This window comes from Euprymna scolopes, chromosome 12 (assembly GCF_053919585.1).
Source record: "Euprymna scolopes isolate OS-2025 chromosome 12, ASM5391958v1, whole genome shotgun sequence".
Classification (NCBI taxonomy): domain Eukaryota; kingdom Metazoa; phylum Mollusca; class Cephalopoda; order Sepiida; family Sepiolidae; genus Euprymna; species Euprymna scolopes.
The window spans coordinates 89,809,996-89,828,527 of record NC_136493.1 but is presented as its reverse complement, the minus strand read 5'-3'; the positions used below and the strand labels follow the sequence as shown (position 1 = coordinate 89,828,527).

The following is an 18,532-nucleotide window of genomic DNA, read 5'->3' as shown; positions in this document are numbered from 1 at the left end:
ATCATATTTAAGCATACTTTACAACCTAGCCTTCATGCTAGCATAGATAAATACTTTTGCAGTTTTAACAAAAAAGCTACAATAATATCAGAGCATTTCCTTTTACACTGAACATCTACAGAATGCCAACAGCAATATATTACATATGAATGAGTCCCCTGTGGAATTCCTACAGGTCCCGCTAGTTAAAATATAATATTTAAGCTTATTTTACGTTTGGGCTATGCCAGACAGCCACTAGTGTGTGTGTGTGTGTGTGTGTGTATATACTTTGTCAAACAAATATCAAATCGATATTGATTGTATACAAAACATTAAAATTATTTCAAATTTACGTTTCTGAATTCTTGAAAAGATTGATTCTTCATATTATTTGAACCCTAACCCAACTACTATTAATGGTTATTTTCACAACGTTTCAGTTAATGTAACATCCAATCCTCTTCAAGTGTTCAAGTGTATTTTATCAAATTTGTGTATCTGCATGGAATTTCGAATGGAACCTTTCACTTAATCCACGGCTGTAGTGCGCTTGCATTCCATCAGCCATGACTAAATAGAAGTTCTAAGTAATTTGCAGTTCTATTTTGAGCGTCACCCAAACTGAGAAAAGCTACAATAATATCAGAGCATTTCCTTTTACACTGAACATCTACAGAATGCCAACATCAATATATTACATATGAATGAGTCCGCTGCAAAATTTCCCTCTAGTATATATATATATATATATATATATATATATATAAAATATTAAATGAAAGATGAGGAATGAAAGTTATATATAACTTAATTATATCATCAGAACAATAAGGAAAAATTTATCGGAAATTTAAGAAAAACTTCTTTAGGCCATGAGATTTTGAAGCTAAATGCTTTTCATCAGAAGAGAAGAAAGGCCAGAATTATACAAAATGCAAATGTCATTTAGCCAGTTTTTTTCTATATTTGCTTGTATAATTCTGGTCTTTCTCATTTTAGCTTCAAAATGCCATGGACTAAAGAGGTTTTCTCTAAAATTTCCAATTATTTTTTTCTTATTTTTCTGACGATATAAAGGATATAAAGTTATATGTAACTTTTATTCCTCATCTTTCATTCAATATTATTGTTTTCTGCTCCTTTTGATAAGCTTTGCTTTGTTAAAGATTTACTCTTTGATAACACAATTATTTTATATATATATACGCACACACACACATATATATATATTACATAAAGTATAAAAATAACAAGTATACAAGAAAAATTTGTTTCACTTCAAGATGAAGTTAATCAGGCTACCTGATAACCTTCCTCATGAAGTGAGACAAATGCTTATCTGCAGCTTGCTTACCATAACTGTATTTTTATACTCACACACACAATCATAATCTAATAGAAATAATTGAGATATACAAATCAAATTTTTAAATATTTCATTAGATAGATCCTAAAAATGTCTTTACAAATTCATTATTTTACAAATATTTTGAAATACATCATGTTTATTTTTAAAATGTCATTCATTAGTGCAATAAAAAACAACACTAGTTGATTAAGTCATTTGGTGCTTTTCTGATTTTACCTCAATATTTAAAAATTACAATTACATAGAAATTTAATTATATATGTAACTGTTAGGTTGAAAAAAAAAAAAAGACAATATACCCAAAATTCACGCAAATTTATCCACTATTTTTATTTATAAGATATACAATAAAATCATCTCCTGGTGACAATTTTGATATCTATTCATGGAGAGAAGGCTTTGTTGACTTTTAAAGTTTGAGTTACGCCCCTTTAGCACTGACCTTAATATTTTTTACAACAAAAATACTAGATGAATTTCTGTTATTTTTGATATAACATCTTTTTTTAACACGTAAGTACATAAGCTTTTTTTTTTGTTTATCTTCTTACAAGTAGTTTTAAATATTGAGGTGAAACTGTATAAGCAGCGGTAATTTCTTCAGAAAATATATTACTCTAATTTAATTTAAATAGGTGTGTGGGTGGTGAGCACTACTAACCTTAATAATGACAGCATGTGCTGGCAAATTCACTCCCCACGCCAAAGTGGCAGTGCAAACCAACACTTTGATCACTCCTTCGGAAAAGAACTTTTCCATCAAATTCCGATCTTGGCGAAGCATTCCAGCATGATGGATGCCAAAACCATCAGGAAACAATTCTTGAAGCTGTCGATTTCGAGAGCTTTGTGCCTATGAAAATGGAAGAAAATAAATAAAAGATGCAATTACAATATGGAGAAAAAAAAATTCTTTGAGGTTGTTAAAAAATTATTAGCGATACAATATTATTTACATAAATAAATAAATATTTTCTTTCAGAAAATTTTATCAATTTCTTTGCACATTAAATAAAAATTGTTTTTTTTTATTTATTTATCTCAGTAATTTATGGACTGTCTATTGCTGTTTGGGGATTTAATTATTGGATGTATTCTTCTATAATGAGTATTAAAGAAAGAAACTTACATTTCTGAATTTTTGAGATGAGGATTTATTATTCACATTATTTTAATTCTTCGGATTACTGAGCTCATCTTGAGTGTTATGTTCACAATGTAACCTCCAAACTTCTTCAGGTATATTTTGTCAGAATCGGGAATCTTTCTCTTGAATTCGAGAATGTGCAGGGAATTTGGAATGGAACGCTTTATTTAATCCATGATGATAGCATGCTCTTGTTCCGTCAGCCATGACTGGATAGAAATCCTCAGTAATTCACAATTGTATTTTGAGTGTTGCTCACATTAAGGAATATTGAACTTTCAACCTCAACTTTTTACTTTAATCTTTCCTGGTGAGAATATTTTTCACACGTCTTCTCTCCTTCAAGCTGGTATTTTTCCAACATATTTAACTGCAAGTTCTCAACAAATTTCCTTGAAGTAGATTTCTTTCAGCGAGATATGAATACATCAGGTAACTTAGACACAATCACTTCAACATTATAAACTTTGCCAGGAAACTTACAGGAGTTCACTTCAACATTTTAACATCCTGTTTAGATGGAGAAAAGATAGTACGTCAACACATTTCGAATGTCCATTCTATTCCAGTTCGAACTGCCAACTTTCAGCTTGAAATTTTTGACAAAACAAGGGAATGTGCAGATCAATCAACAGGCAGAAATTAGTCACATGACCAACAACATCAGCAGCAATATGCAAACTCAAGAGAAAGGACGAGGAGGGAAAAAAATAAATATATCTCCCCCAAATATATATATATATAACTATTTCATTTACCAACATAAAATTAATATACGAAAGTATAAATTTATGCGTAAACTTTAAGTATTTACTTCAAAAGTGCTCAATACGTAGGTAGAGCTAGATAGTAAGTTATAAAATATATATGGTGATTAAGCTACACTGAATATTCCGTGTTTCATCCACTCTAGGACTCTTCAGGTTTATGCGCCTGAAGAGTCCTAGAGTGCATGAAACGCGGACTATTCAGTGTAGCTTAATCGCCATATATATTTTATAACTTACTATATATATATATATATATACACACACACACACCCCTTCTGACCCTAATATTTAGAATAAAGCAGCGTTATGATATACATACAATGGTGGAATCATGTTTAAACTTAAAAGACATTTACAAAGAGTGTGCCTTTTTAAATGATATATCTATCTATACCGAACAGTGCAACTTATAACTGAATTTTATCAAGTACTTTATCCACTATGCCACAGGTCCTTGTGACCTAAACGTTGTGAAAATAACACTCAATTATGGATTAAATAAAGGTTTCCATTCAAAATTTTGTGCAGAAGTACAGTGTTCAACAGAAAGAGGCCAGAGTTCGACAAGATACACCTGAAGTACAACAAACCATGTAAAGAAACACATGTAAAAATGACACTCAAAATGAGAACAGTAGTCCAAAAAATCCAAATAATACAAATAATTAATGTTCATCTCAAAAATTCAGAAATGGATTTGTTTTTCAAACAAATTCTTTTTCGATCACAAACTCTGATATATTGATTGGGAAGAGGGCAAAAAAAAAAAAAAAGAAGAAATGTTATGTGTGACTGTGACAAATTCCATGGTCTGTTTCCACGACTAAATTTGTGTGAAAACCGACATACAATAATCACAATTTATATCCTTCACCCGAACTCAAACAGTAGTAACTTGGGGTACAATTGGGAAATATAAGCGATGGCTCACGCTCTAAATTTTCCAAAAGCGTAAATAACAAGTTAAATAGGAGGAGGACATAAAAGCAACATACATTTTCAAAAATAGGATAAATCTTACCGCCTTTTGAGCCAAGCCTAAGTTTTTCCCTTGCGGAGCAAAAGTATGAATATGATCTTTGTTCTTGGCCGTTTCTCGTAAAACCATTGCTGTTCGAACTGTCTCATTTCGTGCATGCACAAATACCATCACCTAAAAACAAAAAAAAAAAAACATTACACAATAATCAAATACTATCAAATTTTCATAGATTAGTCAGTGTCATTAACCAAGTAAGTATGTGTGTGTGTGTGTGTGCATGTGAGGGGGGGGGCGTTGTTTGATTTTCACTTTTTCTATTAATTAAGTTTCTTCAGTTTTCAATTATATTGTATTTTCAGGATAAGTGCTGGTGTATGAAGCATCGTAATATCTTTTGAATTTATTATTATTTTTATTTTTTTTATATTTCGAGCAGTCCTCAGCTTTTTGTCAAATGGAAATGTTTTTTTAATTATTTAAATTTTGTTTCCCTTATTTTACCATATAACAAAAAATCAGATAAAATTATCGAGAGAGAGAGAGAGGAACTAGATAGAACAATCATCCCATGATAACATGTATACCACCACCTCAAAGTCGACAATATAATCTAGAAGAGATACTTTGAGTAAAACTATGAAATAAAATCATTTGATCAAAATAATTCATAAGATAAAAGGTGTGTTTGAAGGCTTGTCAATGCAGAAATTATCCCGTTATCATAAACAGATAAATAAATAATAATTCAATAATATTTATTTATTTATTTACCTGATTATAGATGGCATTTTTCAACTGTAGATGGTATTTATTCCCAAATATTTTTGAGAGCATCTCTCATCCTCAAGGGTAGAAATGTACAACCACTCCTTAAGCTGTCGACAGTTGAAAAATACTATTTATAATCAAGTAAATAAATAAAAAAATATTATTGAATTATTATTTATTTATCTGCTTACGAGAAGATAATTCCTGTATTCACAAGCCTTCGAACACACATTTTATCCGATAAACAATGCTTCAAGCAAACCATGACATACATCTTAATTCATAAGATGTTTACTCACTTGATAGCCTTTTCGAACTTGATCAAGAACTTTCTCATAACAGACAGTATTGAAGTCTTGTAACTGTTGCATCTTTGAAGTAGTTTTTATACCTAAATTTAAAAATAAAAAACAAAGAATCATAAATATCATTTCATCAACAAATCACAAAATATAACTAGAATATTTTCACTAAACAAAAATATTCTGATAAACCATTTTAACAATGTTCTAAAGAAATTTATTATTTACTACTAGGGCCCACCTTGGGTAAAATATAGAAAACTAACTTTTATAAACAAGGGGCATGTTTCAGAAAAACGACCTGTGCACAAATACACTTTTATCCACCCACATGAACTTAAGCTTTGGTGATTTTTTTTTTTTTTGTTACATGAATTTCATGCAGGAGGTAAATGAACATGCTGAAAAGTAAACATCATAATTCTCAGTTATTAAATATATAAAAATTGTAAGTAAAAATTTATGTAATCCAGTACTTTTGTATTCTTAGGAAGGAAAGAATTATTATTTTGTTTTGGATGGCTATATATTAAGTAAAAGAGAATAAAAAGGTTAAAATGAAATGATGTGAGTGTTTTTGGGAGTTTAAAAAGAATTTCCTATATATTAAGGGAGGATCCAGTATAAAAGAGATACGTGTAAGGAGAAAATGATTAGGGAGTGAAAGTAATTGCTACCTTCTTTATGAAAGACGTGTTTTGGAGAATCAGACAAATCGGATTAAATGTAATAATTTTTGCATGTGGATGAAATTTAGGCATATTTTCATGAAACACGCATTAGGAAGTGTTGTAGATGGTCTGCAGATAATATGTAGCACATTAAGATTTTGATATATAATTGCCAAGTTAAAAGAGGAAAAAAAAACAAACATTATTATATAGAATATTATGCTATTTTGGTCATCTCCTATTTTAACAAATCACATTTCAAAATTATAATGAAAAAATAAAAATCCATAATAATTTTGCTTGTTCTCTCATTTAATTGGCATGACTGTAATGATGCCATGTACTAAATGGAGTACTGCTGTCACATCTGAGCAGGAGCTGCTAAAAACAGCCTATCCTGCCTTGACAGAGTACAAAATAGACTTTGTGGCTTAGTGGAGGATGCCTTTTTCTCTTCCTTGCAACCTCTCTCCGACAGAAGAGACGTTGCAAGCCTGTCTTTGTTTTATCGTTATTTCCACAGCAAGTGCTTGTCTGAGTTCCAATCTCTGGTCCCCCCTCACCAATCTTTCATGAAAAACACCCATCTAGCTGAAACCACTGTCAATAATTTTCCCCACTCTTTATCTGTGCCTAAATCAAAACGTAGATTCAATGAACAAAGCTTCTTTCTTAGAAGTGCACGACTGTGGAACTCTCTTCCATTTGCCTGTTTCCCACCTGACTACAACTTGGATGTCTTCAAGCCCAACAAAAACAAATTCCTGATGAACCGTCCCCTTAAGTAAGACACTTTATCAAATCTCCAATACTAACAATTACTACGATACTATCCCATTTATTACTGTACACGCAATAACCGTTATCCCCGAGTGGCCTCCTGGCCTTGATAAGTGGTGACCACTATGTAAAAAAAAAAATAAAAATAAAAGGGGAGGGGGTAATTCGTTCAAAGTTGACTCAACCATAGTATTAATAGTTTTATTTGCATATGAAAACAAGACAAAATAGATAATCTATTTATTTCTGATTTAATAAAAAAAATTTATATCAGAAAATTATTTACAAAAATTTGTAGAAAAAAAATGTACAAAAGCAATAGAAGACTGCTTTAAAAACATTTGATTAAAATTTTATGTATTAAATAGAATATTTTTTTATCGAAAAATACAGGTACAAATATTTATAGCATGAATTGAAACTTTCATCTAATATTCTCACATGTATTTTGGACCTTAAAAACATTTCATTTTAGGTTATTTTGAATCAAAGATTTTTTTAAATAACAAGCTGAGCATGTAGGGTGCCTTTTCCACAAGTGAAAAATTTACTTTCATCATGACTAATGTTTGTGCAAAATTAAAAAGAAAAAAATCCAAGATATGATTACTGAGAAAAGTGCAAACAGATAAACAATTTTGAGACAATTTTATCCCTAAAATGGCCCCTTGGGGGGGGGGGGGGACCAGAATTATCTCGGAAAATCCATTCTGACAAAACTTTACTTTCACCATGAGTAATGCCTGCACAATTTTTTTTTTTAAATCCAAGGTGTAGCTATTGAGAAAAGTGCTAATAAACGAACGGAAGTGAATTACTAGGTCCGGTCTCTTCTTTGTCAGGGGACCAAAATGGCTCCTTCACATGTGAGATGGGAAGTTGCCAACTGAATAAAGGTCACAAAAGCTATAAGTGAACACCCTCTCTTTCACGAATGCGAACTAGTAGTTCAACAATTAAGTCAAAGAGAAGATTCCTCAGCCCTGTTAACCTCCTAACAACATCTCAGGAAGAGATAAGACTACAGATGTGAACCAGATGATTAGAAAATGCCCCCCCCCCTTACTGGCATGGGAATCTTCCCAGGGTTCATACAGATTTTCAATGTCCATTTTCAAGGCCTTCTCCAGATAAAATTCAAGTTTTAAAAACAAAATTCGATATGTAAAGAATGATATAATAAACCAAAAAACTACTAATATTTTAATATTTAAAAATATTGTAATAGTATTTATTTCGATGTTGAATTTCACTTCGGCATCATCCCTAAAGCATATGGCTAATATAAAGGAATGTAACTCTTGTAGTGACAATACCGGAAAAAATATGATGTTTTTTTTTTTTTTTTTTTTTTACAAAGGCATCACCACATTATCAAGGCCCAGAGGCCACTCAAGGATAAGGGTTAAAGAGTGTACAGTAGAAGTTGGTCAATATAGTAATCATTAGTAATGAAAATTTGGTAAATTTAATAACTTATATGGAACGGCTCATCAAGAACTTATTTACTTTAGACTTGAACAAAACCATATTGTAGTCAGCCGGAAAGCAGGAAAACGGAAGACAATTCCACAGGCGTGCAGTTCTAAGAAAGAAGCTTTGTTCATGGAATCTACGTTTAGGTTTAGGCACAGATAAAGAGTGGGGGAAATTATTGATAGTGTTTACAGCTAGACGAGTGTTTCTTGTGAAAGTTTGGCGAGGGGGGACCATAGATTGAAGCTCAGTTGAACACTTTCCATGAAAATAACGATACATCAGAGACAAACTCGCAACATCTCTTCTGTGAGATAGAGGTTGCAAGGAGGAGAAAAGGACATCTCCTACGAGGCTACGAAGTCTATTTTGAACTCTATCAAGGCAGGACAAGTTCTTTCTAGCAGCTCCTGCCCAGATGTGGCAACAGTATTCCATCCTTGGACGTACCTGGCTCTTATATAGATAGAGAATAGCATCAGCAGTGATGTAATTTCAGAATGTATTTATGATTTTATTTTTAATATTAAAAAAATATGGCAGATTTGCCATTTAGTTGTACAAATAGCCTACAACCCTGTTATCAAAAAAAGGGACATGTTGGGTTGTCACCGGAATATACCCAGAAGTGGGTTTACGTATAATTTATTTTAGATTAACCACATTGTTTAACAAATAAAAAGATTAAATGTGTTTAATTTTATAATTTATTATTGTTTTATAATTAAACATTTAAAACATTAAACAATACAAATAATATGTTGTTTAACAAATAAAAAAGAAATGAAAAATGAAGTTTTAAAATGATTAAATGTGTTTTACTTTATAATGTAAAATGTTTATTTTATAATTTAAAATTTAAAACATTGAACAATACAAATAAGATTTTGGTTAGATTTTACATTTTATATTGTACTCGGATGCATATGATGATGCGTCTCAACAATAATTCAATATTTAACTCCATCTTTCATTATTTCTTTTTGAGAACAAAACCAACATTTTATTTATATTGTTTAATGTTTTTATTTTTAAACTATAAAATAAAACACATTTAATCATTTTAAAACTTCATCTTTCATTATTTCTCTTTTTTTTCTTTTTATTTGTTAAACAACGTGGTTAGTTTAATTAAATTTTAATCACAGGATTACATTTTCAATAATCACGTAAATATAAACAAACTTCTATTTACACCGGTGTCGACCCAACGTGTCCCTTTTTTGATAACAGGATTTGAGGCTATTTGTACAACTAAACGGCAAATCTGCCAAAAATATTGCAATAGTATTTATTTCGATTTTATTTTTAATATTACAACAAACATTTTTACTGAATATAAAGAATATGATTTTCAAGCTCCTTTTTAAGACTTTTCTTATATTTCCAAGGCCTTTTCAAAAGAATAGAAATAAGGCCTTTTCAAGACAAAGCTCAAAATTTAAGGCCTTTTCAAACCTGTGTGAATCCTGCTTCCTTTCTTAGTTCAGAAGCATCCTGACTCCAGTGGTAAAATATCACAAACAAAAATGGGGAGATCAAAAGTTAAAATGGGGAGATCAAAAGTTACTATGCCCAGAAGAGGCTACAAAATTCAACCTAACCATCTGTGAATGCAACAACAAGGACCTTACAATGCAACACTGCCCTCTACTGCCCAACCAGTGTAGTGTGGCCATTACTCTCGAACTGTGTTGTTACATTTTAACCACTCAGACCCACACGTTGTCTGGTACCGTCACAGGAACAAACACACAAGGAAGGACATCAAAAATATGACTCCACATTTTTTTTTTTTTAGGTGAATACAAAAAGCTTTTATTCCAGTCATTTCTGACAGCGCATTTCACTGAGCCCGCGGTGCATTTTTTTTTTTTTTTTTATCACCGCACGCAAGTGAAAACACCTCCAATCGCTTCCTTTGTTTGACCACATGCTGTTCTTTTTTCTCTCTCCTTCTTCCCATGACATCAGCACGTGCACACTTGCTTAATTTGCATATCAATAAAATGGCTGCTGCTGCTAATATTTTCACTAGTCAGCTATCTTACAGCTTATGTTGATTTCATTTGTCTACACTGTTACAATAGGAGTGCACTGCTTCGTTACACGAGTGCAGCTTGAAAGCAGTTGTGGAATACAACAATAATGCAAAGAACTGCATAAAAAAACGTGACGCTATTGTATGACTATGTTGCTTCAAAGACATGCAAAGAAAATCCATAACAATAAAAGGTTGCATTTTGCATAAAACATCAGACAAGTTGGTATTGAAAAGTAAAAAACTTTTTTAAAAAAAAGGTGAATTACCTATAAAAGTTTGGCCAAGAGGTACGGGCCGGAATCTTCCATCAAAAAAGAAAAGACCAAGATTTACATTGACTCTTAAGAATCTTGCTACATCCAAATAATTTGGTAAGGTGGCCGAGAGACCAACAATTCGGATCATGCTTTGAGTAGCCTCCACCTGGAAAAAAAAGCAAAGGTAAAAATCTAGAAATCCAAACAAATAAATTGAGACAATCATTCAAAAAGACTTTTTAAAAACCTGGAACATTTTAAGTCTCACTGATTTGTATGACATATATTTTTACAAATGCTTATTTAGCATTTGGATATCTTCTTTTTTTATTACATTTTCACCCCAAACAAGGCACATTGCCACTTTGGTGTAGGGGGCTACTATCAGGGGAAACAACTACTGGGATACTATGTAGGGATTTGGGCAACAAGATGTTGGTTCACGTTGCACTTGAACTTCTGCATGTCAGTACAGTTGGGGAAGCAGTGACCTGGAATGGAATTCCAAAGTCTAGCGGTTCTGGGGAAGAAACTACTGGAGTAGAAAGATCTTTTACATCTAGGGATCTCTACAGTGTGGAGGTGGGATTTTGCAGCTTGTCGGGTTTGTCGAGGGTGCTCACGTCGTGGGGGCACAAGTGCTTGCAGTTCATCAGAGCATTCACCATTAAAATACTTGTAGAACAGGCAGAGGGATGCAACGTTTCATCGATGTGACAGAGGCTGAAGCTTTGATGCCAGTTTAGGGCCTATCAGATTTGCGACTCTCTTTTGAACCTTGTCAAGGAGCGAGAGACTAGTAGCCGATGCACCAGCCCAAATATGACAGCAATACTCCATACATAGGCGAATAGTGGCCTTATAGAGGTACAGGATACTTTCAGGTGTTAGTAGTTTTCTAGCACGATAGAGAGAGCCTACCTTCCTGGCAATGCCCTCGATGTAATTGTTCCAACTCATGTTTCCTGTGAATGTTAGGCCAAGGAGCTTGAAAGACGTACTCTCAGATAAAGAGTCGTTGGCCATTGCTATAGGTGGTAGAGAAGGTTTCTTGTAATTATTGAATGAAACTAGTTTAGTCTTGGCGGCATTGAACGTGACCATCCATTTTTGTCCCCACTCCACTACTGATTGGAGGTCATCCTCTAGTGTTTCTGCCATTTCTTTCTAATTTAACACATTTAAAGAGGAAAAGAGAAACAGTCAGCTTCATGACAACTGTGGAGGACCTGGTGTGTAGTTTATATACCGGTTGTATAGCTGGTTGTAGGCTGCGTGTATGTGAACCAGTTACATGACTACGCTGCGTGTTCAATAAGCCGAATAGTTGGAGGTCGTCTTTACTAGGACAGCGTAATAAAGAAAACAACATAAGTGCACGTGCTATGAGTACATTTAAGATATCGAAATGAAGAACGCTGAAACAGGATCATATATTTACATATATACAAGGAATATTTATTTACACAGAAATATTATGAACGTTACAGAGTGTTTGTGTTTATAACTAGCATGCATGTAGATAAACGTTCGTTGCGTGTATGCGTGTGTGAACGTACATGAGAGTTCATCAAAGCCTACCTTGGAAGTTCATTGTGTGTGTAAGAGTTTGTTTGTACAAAACCTATCTTGAGAAAAGATAAACACCCTGTCGAGGCGTGGACGTAACTTGCATGCCACTCACATTTGAGATTTGAATTGAAGACAAACACGTGTTGTCAGCTCCATATCTGGAGTGTGAAGAGAGATGAGAAACAGGAAGTCACATGGCTAGGTCACTCTCTGAGTTAAAGGGCAACAATCAAATTAGCCTGGGAATTTCCATTCCCACAATATTCCCTTCCTAGTTAGCTGGAAGCTAGAGAAAAAAAACATGCATATATATGTGTGCATGTCCACTGTATAGGGAACAAGAATGAATTTCTTTTTATGAAGTATCAAGGTGAAAAAAAAGGAGTTGCGACATTAAAGGCTATCAGGCAGAAATGTGTTCAAAACTTGTACAACTGTGGAATGATCACAGGAACGACATTGTGAGTTATGGAGTGCGAGTGTTGCGGTCATAGACTGTATTGCCACAGAGTCTATGAAGCATGCGCAAGGATCAGCATGATGAGTTGAAGTTGGTTCGCGAATGCGTTAACTACACGCTTACGGTCGTTGTTCAGGTGATCGGCGTACTTCGTGGGTCAGTACAGGTCTGAACGTCTCGGGATGAGTGTCTTAGTGTGCATGATGCAGCTTACTTATGTTGCTGGGGAACTTCGATGCGTTGTGAGATCCAGAAGTGTACAGTGTTTGGTGAATATCTTTGAGTTGGTTGTCGCGTCTGTTGCTAGAAAAGGTTGATGTCCTGTAAGGTGTTGCTGGAAAGGGTTAATATGCTGTGAAGAGGCTTGTTGCGCCATAACATGTTGCTGAAGAGGCTTGTTGTCACTTTTTCTTTTCGATAATTGTGGAAAACTGGAGTTGAAATAGCGAGAAAACTGTTATTTGAGTTATGCGGTGGGCTTGTTGACACACGTTCTCCATGATGAAATTGAAAGCTGAAATTTTTTTTTTTTTGCACATGGCAAAAAAAATATTTAGATAAAGTGAAGAAAGTTTAAAGTTGTGATACGTAGCTAAAACACGTGTGCGACGGAATGTTTGAGGCTTCGTCGTCCACAGCAAAATCCATATATATGCATGGTTTTTTTCTCCAATTTTCTTTTCTCTAGCTATTTCCGAATTTATAATGCCAGAGTTATCTCCCTTTGGTTTAGAAGGCTCCTTAAGATGACGGCATCCATGAATTCATTATCAAAATAATGGCATTGCAGATAATATCATGAAAGAATATTGTACGTACAAAATAGACTGCATCTTTTATTTTTATAATTTCTTATATTTTTCCGAATGTGATTATTTTTCTACTAGCAAAAACATAACAATATTTGAAAGGAAATCTTTGTAATAAGAATATTGAACTGTATTTTAGGAGAAATGTTTGCTTTCCTATTCAGCATCAAATCATAATTCTCCATATTTTTTATCCTATATGTTGTATCACATAAAATGGTTGTATAATAACTGTCAACTATGTCCATATTAGAAAACCTGAAATGAACTAAAAGAGGGTTCAGGTTCGTGTGATGCATCTATGTTATGGGTGAAAAATTTTTGGTGCATTTGCATTGAGGAGGAGGCGTTACAAAATGTTGGACACTCTTAGTCTAAAAATATTTTTGCCTCGTTAGTTGGTTGTAGGTTTTTTACGGTATGTCAACATTGATTGGATCATTTTATGCCTAAAACCATCCATATGTTCTGGTGCTTGTTAAGTTAGAGTCTACAGATCGATTTTTGAAATATGTTGTTTTAAGCAAAAACAACAATACTTATTTAATTGCCATGTCGAAAATAGTAATATATCCAAAAATTACAAAAATTCATTGAGTAAAACAACTGCTATGTGTTTTTAGTAAAAAAAAAAAAAAAAAAAAAAAATCGGCTAAAACAAAACATCAGCCATTACAGTATCGAAAAGAGAGAGAAATATGTCTCCTGTATTCGCAATCTTCAAAGTGTTCCCGTCTAGGGAAAATGCCATCTTCCCTAATTTTCCATAAAAATTACTTTAAGTATAAATAATTTTCTACTCAATGAATTTTGTAATTTTTTAATATGTTACTAGTTTCGGCAAATATTAAGTATTATTTTTGTTTAAAATGACATATTTAAAAAAAAATCAATCTGTCGACTATTATAACAAACACCTATGTTTTGTATAAGATAGGTTTGTGGATTAATTTGTTGCAAACCATAAATTCTATTTAACGCATAGATGGGACCCTGACAGGTACAATGACTTTAATTTAACACGGATTAGGATTAATGGTAAAAGGAGATTCAATACTCCTCAAAGTCTCCAAGTCGGAGCCTCCCTTCTGGATGCACGTTAGACTGTCGGATATCACACCTAGCTAAGGCATAATTAGAAAGATTAAAAAGAAAAGATTAAAATCACCTGTCGTAGAGTTCGAGCCACAATGCTTTCAATAACAGAGCCACGATCATCATGCAGTAGATGGACTTCATCAATAATAAGTAGGCGGACTAGTTGGGAAAGAGACACATCCCCAGTTCCTTTCCTTGTGACAACATCCCATTTTTCGGGGGTGGTAACAAGCATCTAAAAAAAAAAATAAAATAAAATAAAAAATAATAAAAACCACATTCTTAAAAAGATGTGGTCTAATCTCCTAAACCTTCATCTTGCTGCTGCCAATATTTAATCTCCGAGCTTAGTCAAAAAAAAAAAATTTACAAGATTTTATTTTATGAGTAGATTTTTACTCACTTACACCCCAAATAAGGCATATTACTGGAAATTGAGTTTTGTTAATTTAGCCTAAGATTTTCAAACTTTTCAGAAAATAATTATCTCCCTTGTTATGATACAAAGTCTTGTTTATTTTTTTAACAAAACTCAATTTTTAAAAATTTTCTTCAAAAACTACTTATATTAGAATTAAAGTTTAAAATGCAAAAGTCAAGTATCATGGTTCAAATGTGTTCTAAACAGAAACATTCATTCCAAATCTACTCCTATCATATCAAAGAACCTACTGTTGATTTTATATGCTGGACCTTTCTGCTTGTGTGGTAATAAAGCTTCTCAAATGCATTTTGATGTTAGACTGTATAAGGTATTCACTTTGATCAAAATCACCCATTCCTTCTTTCATTGGATTTTTTTCTGTTATCGATACTTATTAAAGACATTCCAATACAAAACCTGTCTAAGAACACTGACAGATACATAAAGTACATTTGTGTGAAATTTCATAAAAATTATCCCAGCCGTTGCGGAGTATATAGGGAACAAATACACACAAAGTTCATTTTATATAATAGTGAAAGATCTTATACGCAGATTAAAAAGGAGCCGAGGAAGTTTTGTTGGTCACCCTTTACTGAAACACTGCAGTGATATGAAGAAGTCTGGCGATGTCCGGGGCCAACTCTTTATATGCCTTCAGAAATGTTACAAGCAAAAAGGTATAGTTTAAACATGATTGGCTGGCCCTGCCCTCTGCATGCTACTACTAAGTCTCTCCGAATAAAATAGTATGAAGCAAATACTTGCTATTAGTTTGCTTTTTTTGTGTGATTTTATTTAAGGGTGTTCCCTCTCCTCCAACTGATGCTTAGGGTCAAATATGCTACACTATTAGTTCAAGGAAAATTTCAAGCTATTCATTCTAGTTTTTCCTGGTTTCATTCTCTAATTAAAGAAATAAACAATCATTTTATTTTTAGTTTGAAGAACTTATTCAATTAGAATTATTTTGTTTCGTTAAATGTTTTTGAACCAAACTTCTTTTTGATGATTTCAGTTTCAGAAAGACATTCTCTATGCAGAACTAACCCGATCTGGACTATCGACTGGAAAAAAGACTGACTTCAGCTTCAGTTTAAGAAGCCCTTTAAACAGGACCTCGGATAAGGAGGAAACTACTAAACATGCATTTCACTGAACTATTCACACATGAATACAACTTGGGAACTACCAAATCAACAACATAACTGGAACAAGCCTTTGCCAACCATACATGGCTTTCACAGACTCAACTTGGAAATAACAGGAGAGATTATATAGCAGTCTTTCAAGACTGTGACAAATCGATTAATCTTACAAATAAAATTATCTTGTTAAATGTTCAAAATCACATCTGAGCAGCGTTAAAACTGATCAATAAAATCAGCAAGAAGATAACAAAATTTTAAAAGTAAAATAATTTTACTGCATCCTGGGCAATGCCAGGTCGATAGAGTTAGACACACAAACAGCCTGAAATTCGGAAACTACCATTGATATAGCAAAAAAACTATATATTCTGCTTCAATATAATCTCAGCCAGGTTTTAGTAAAAGATTTACTTTAATATTCATTAATCTGGGGTTCACCAATAACCAAATTACTGATTGAAGAGTCAGAAAAAAATGTTTGTAAGATTCAAGAAACCAAGGGAAATAACTCTTAAAGTTTTAAAATGGAAAAACATTGCAATTAAACAATAAGAAAAAAAATCTTGATATAGGTAAGCAAATTTAGGAACAGGAGTACACAAGGGTTTTTATTCATTCCCGGGCAACATCAGGTTACCTGGCTAATAAAATTATTTTTAAAAAAGATTAAAATCCTCACCTGTGTATTTGCAATTTCTTGTTTGGTCAGTTGCATGTCTCCAGTCAGTTCTCGCACACTAATGCCGAGTGATTCAAGACGTTTACTAAAATTCCTCACCATTTCAGCAGCCAGTGCTTTCATTGGTGCAATATAAACAATCTTAATAGAAAAAAAAAATACAATTATTAAAATATAATGATGAACAAAATGTATTTTATAACTTTATTGATTTTTTTTTGCGTTTTGTTAGGCAAATGTCATCAACAGAATATTTGGACGTGAGAAGAAAGCTAACGATCAATTTATTTTCAAAATACAAAACTTTAAACCATTATTTTCTGCATTATTCTTATAGAGGTTACCATTATTCCAAACACAACCTGACTATATAATAATTACCATCATTAGTAGTTAATCTTGTTACAGTGCTTTGTTAAAAAAATTAATGGCACTTATTTATATTGAGGTACATGCAAAATATGTCAGTTCAAAATAAAATAACTAAAATCTTATGGGTATATTTATCAGGAGAAAATATTAGCGTACACAAAAAATTATGGAAAATCATCGAGTAGAATTTTAATAAAAAAATAAAATGAATTTATTATTTGTCGTTCACAAACTCCGAATGACATTTGCATCAAACCAAACGTGTTCTAGAAAATTATTTCCCCTCTTATCATTCGCAATTTGTTGACTTTGAATAATTTTTATTTTTTATTAAATTCTACTAGCTTATTTTTTCTGTAAATTTTCATGTACACAAATACTTTTCTTTGATAAGTAAATATATTCATTTCCTGTAATTTGAATTTGAGTTGTCATACTTTACATGCATCTCAATAAGCACAAAAAAAATTTTTTTTTAAATTAAGTAAAACTTTTTTTTTTTTTTTTTTTAGAAGTTTAAGCCATTTTGAGTTTCAGAACAGTTTCAGATGGTTCGCTGTTACACACAAGTCTTGGGAGGTGACTTGTTTGTAGTAGACAGTTCCACAGAACAAAATATTCTTACCGTGTCGAAACCCGGGAAAAGAACATGTGAAATTGCTCCAGAAAAGGTTTGATATTTATGAAGCAATTCTGGTTTCTGATTGGTTGGTAGCAGAACGTGAATTAATTTGATTCGTCAGTTCTTAGCAGCATCGTTTATAAATAGAATCGTCCGACTGTGTGGGATCATACCCTATTAATCCCAAAATATTGCAACATCCTCCCTATTTTTTTATAATGGGGAAGTCCCTTGTGTTTGTTCTGCTCAAAAATAAATATATATTTTTATATTCACTTAAACATAACAAAAATTAGAAATCATTTGGATCTTAGAATTTTAGCATTTAAAAAGACGCCATTTTTAATTGTGTTCAAATGTCAAAAAGGAAAATTACAAAGATTTTTTTTTTTTTCTTAACAAAAGTATTAGTTACACATTAGTAGGTTAAAGTGTTAATACAAATAAAATGGATACAGTTTAACGTCTTGTCCAGGACTATTTTTTTTTTTTTTTTTTTTGATATATAGAAATCTATATACATACAGGGCAGTGAAAGAAAAAAAAAATTATTCAGTGGAATTCCCCAACAAGTTTTGAGAAAAAACGTTGTAGCTTTATCCTTGTCGTGGGTTTCGTAAATACATCAGCAATATTTTGTTCTGATGATATGTTATTCAAAAAAATGGATTCCTTTTTTATCTCGTTTTTTATGAAATAGTATTTTACATCTATATGCTTGGATCTTTGGTTGATTATCGTGTTCTGTGCTAAGACTATACTGGCTTGATTATCACAATTAATTACTACGGGGCTTG

At 32.5% G+C, this 18,532-nt stretch overlaps 1 protein-coding gene across 2 annotated transcripts in view; it reads right to left on the bottom strand.

The window, feature by feature from the left end:
- LOC145291416 (activating signal cointegrator 1 complex subunit 3-like) overlaps positions 1-18,532 on the bottom strand; it is a 958,449-nt gene that overhangs the window by 874,914 nt on the left and 65,003 nt on the right. For both annotated transcript variants that reach the window (XM_080137231.1, XM_080137232.1), the window contains exons 10-15: positions 16,742-16,882; positions 14,558-14,722; positions 10,558-10,714; positions 5,318-5,409; positions 4,290-4,421; positions 2,013-2,204 (exon numbers count right to left, since the gene is read on the bottom strand). In XM_080137231.1, coding sequence (XP_079993357.1) covers positions 2,013-2,204; positions 4,290-4,421; positions 5,318-5,409; positions 10,558-10,714; positions 14,558-14,722; positions 16,742-16,882 — 879 coding nt within the window. The remainder of the gene's footprint in view (positions 1-2,012; positions 2,205-4,289; positions 4,422-5,317; positions 5,410-10,557; positions 10,715-14,557; positions 14,723-16,741; positions 16,883-18,532) is intronic.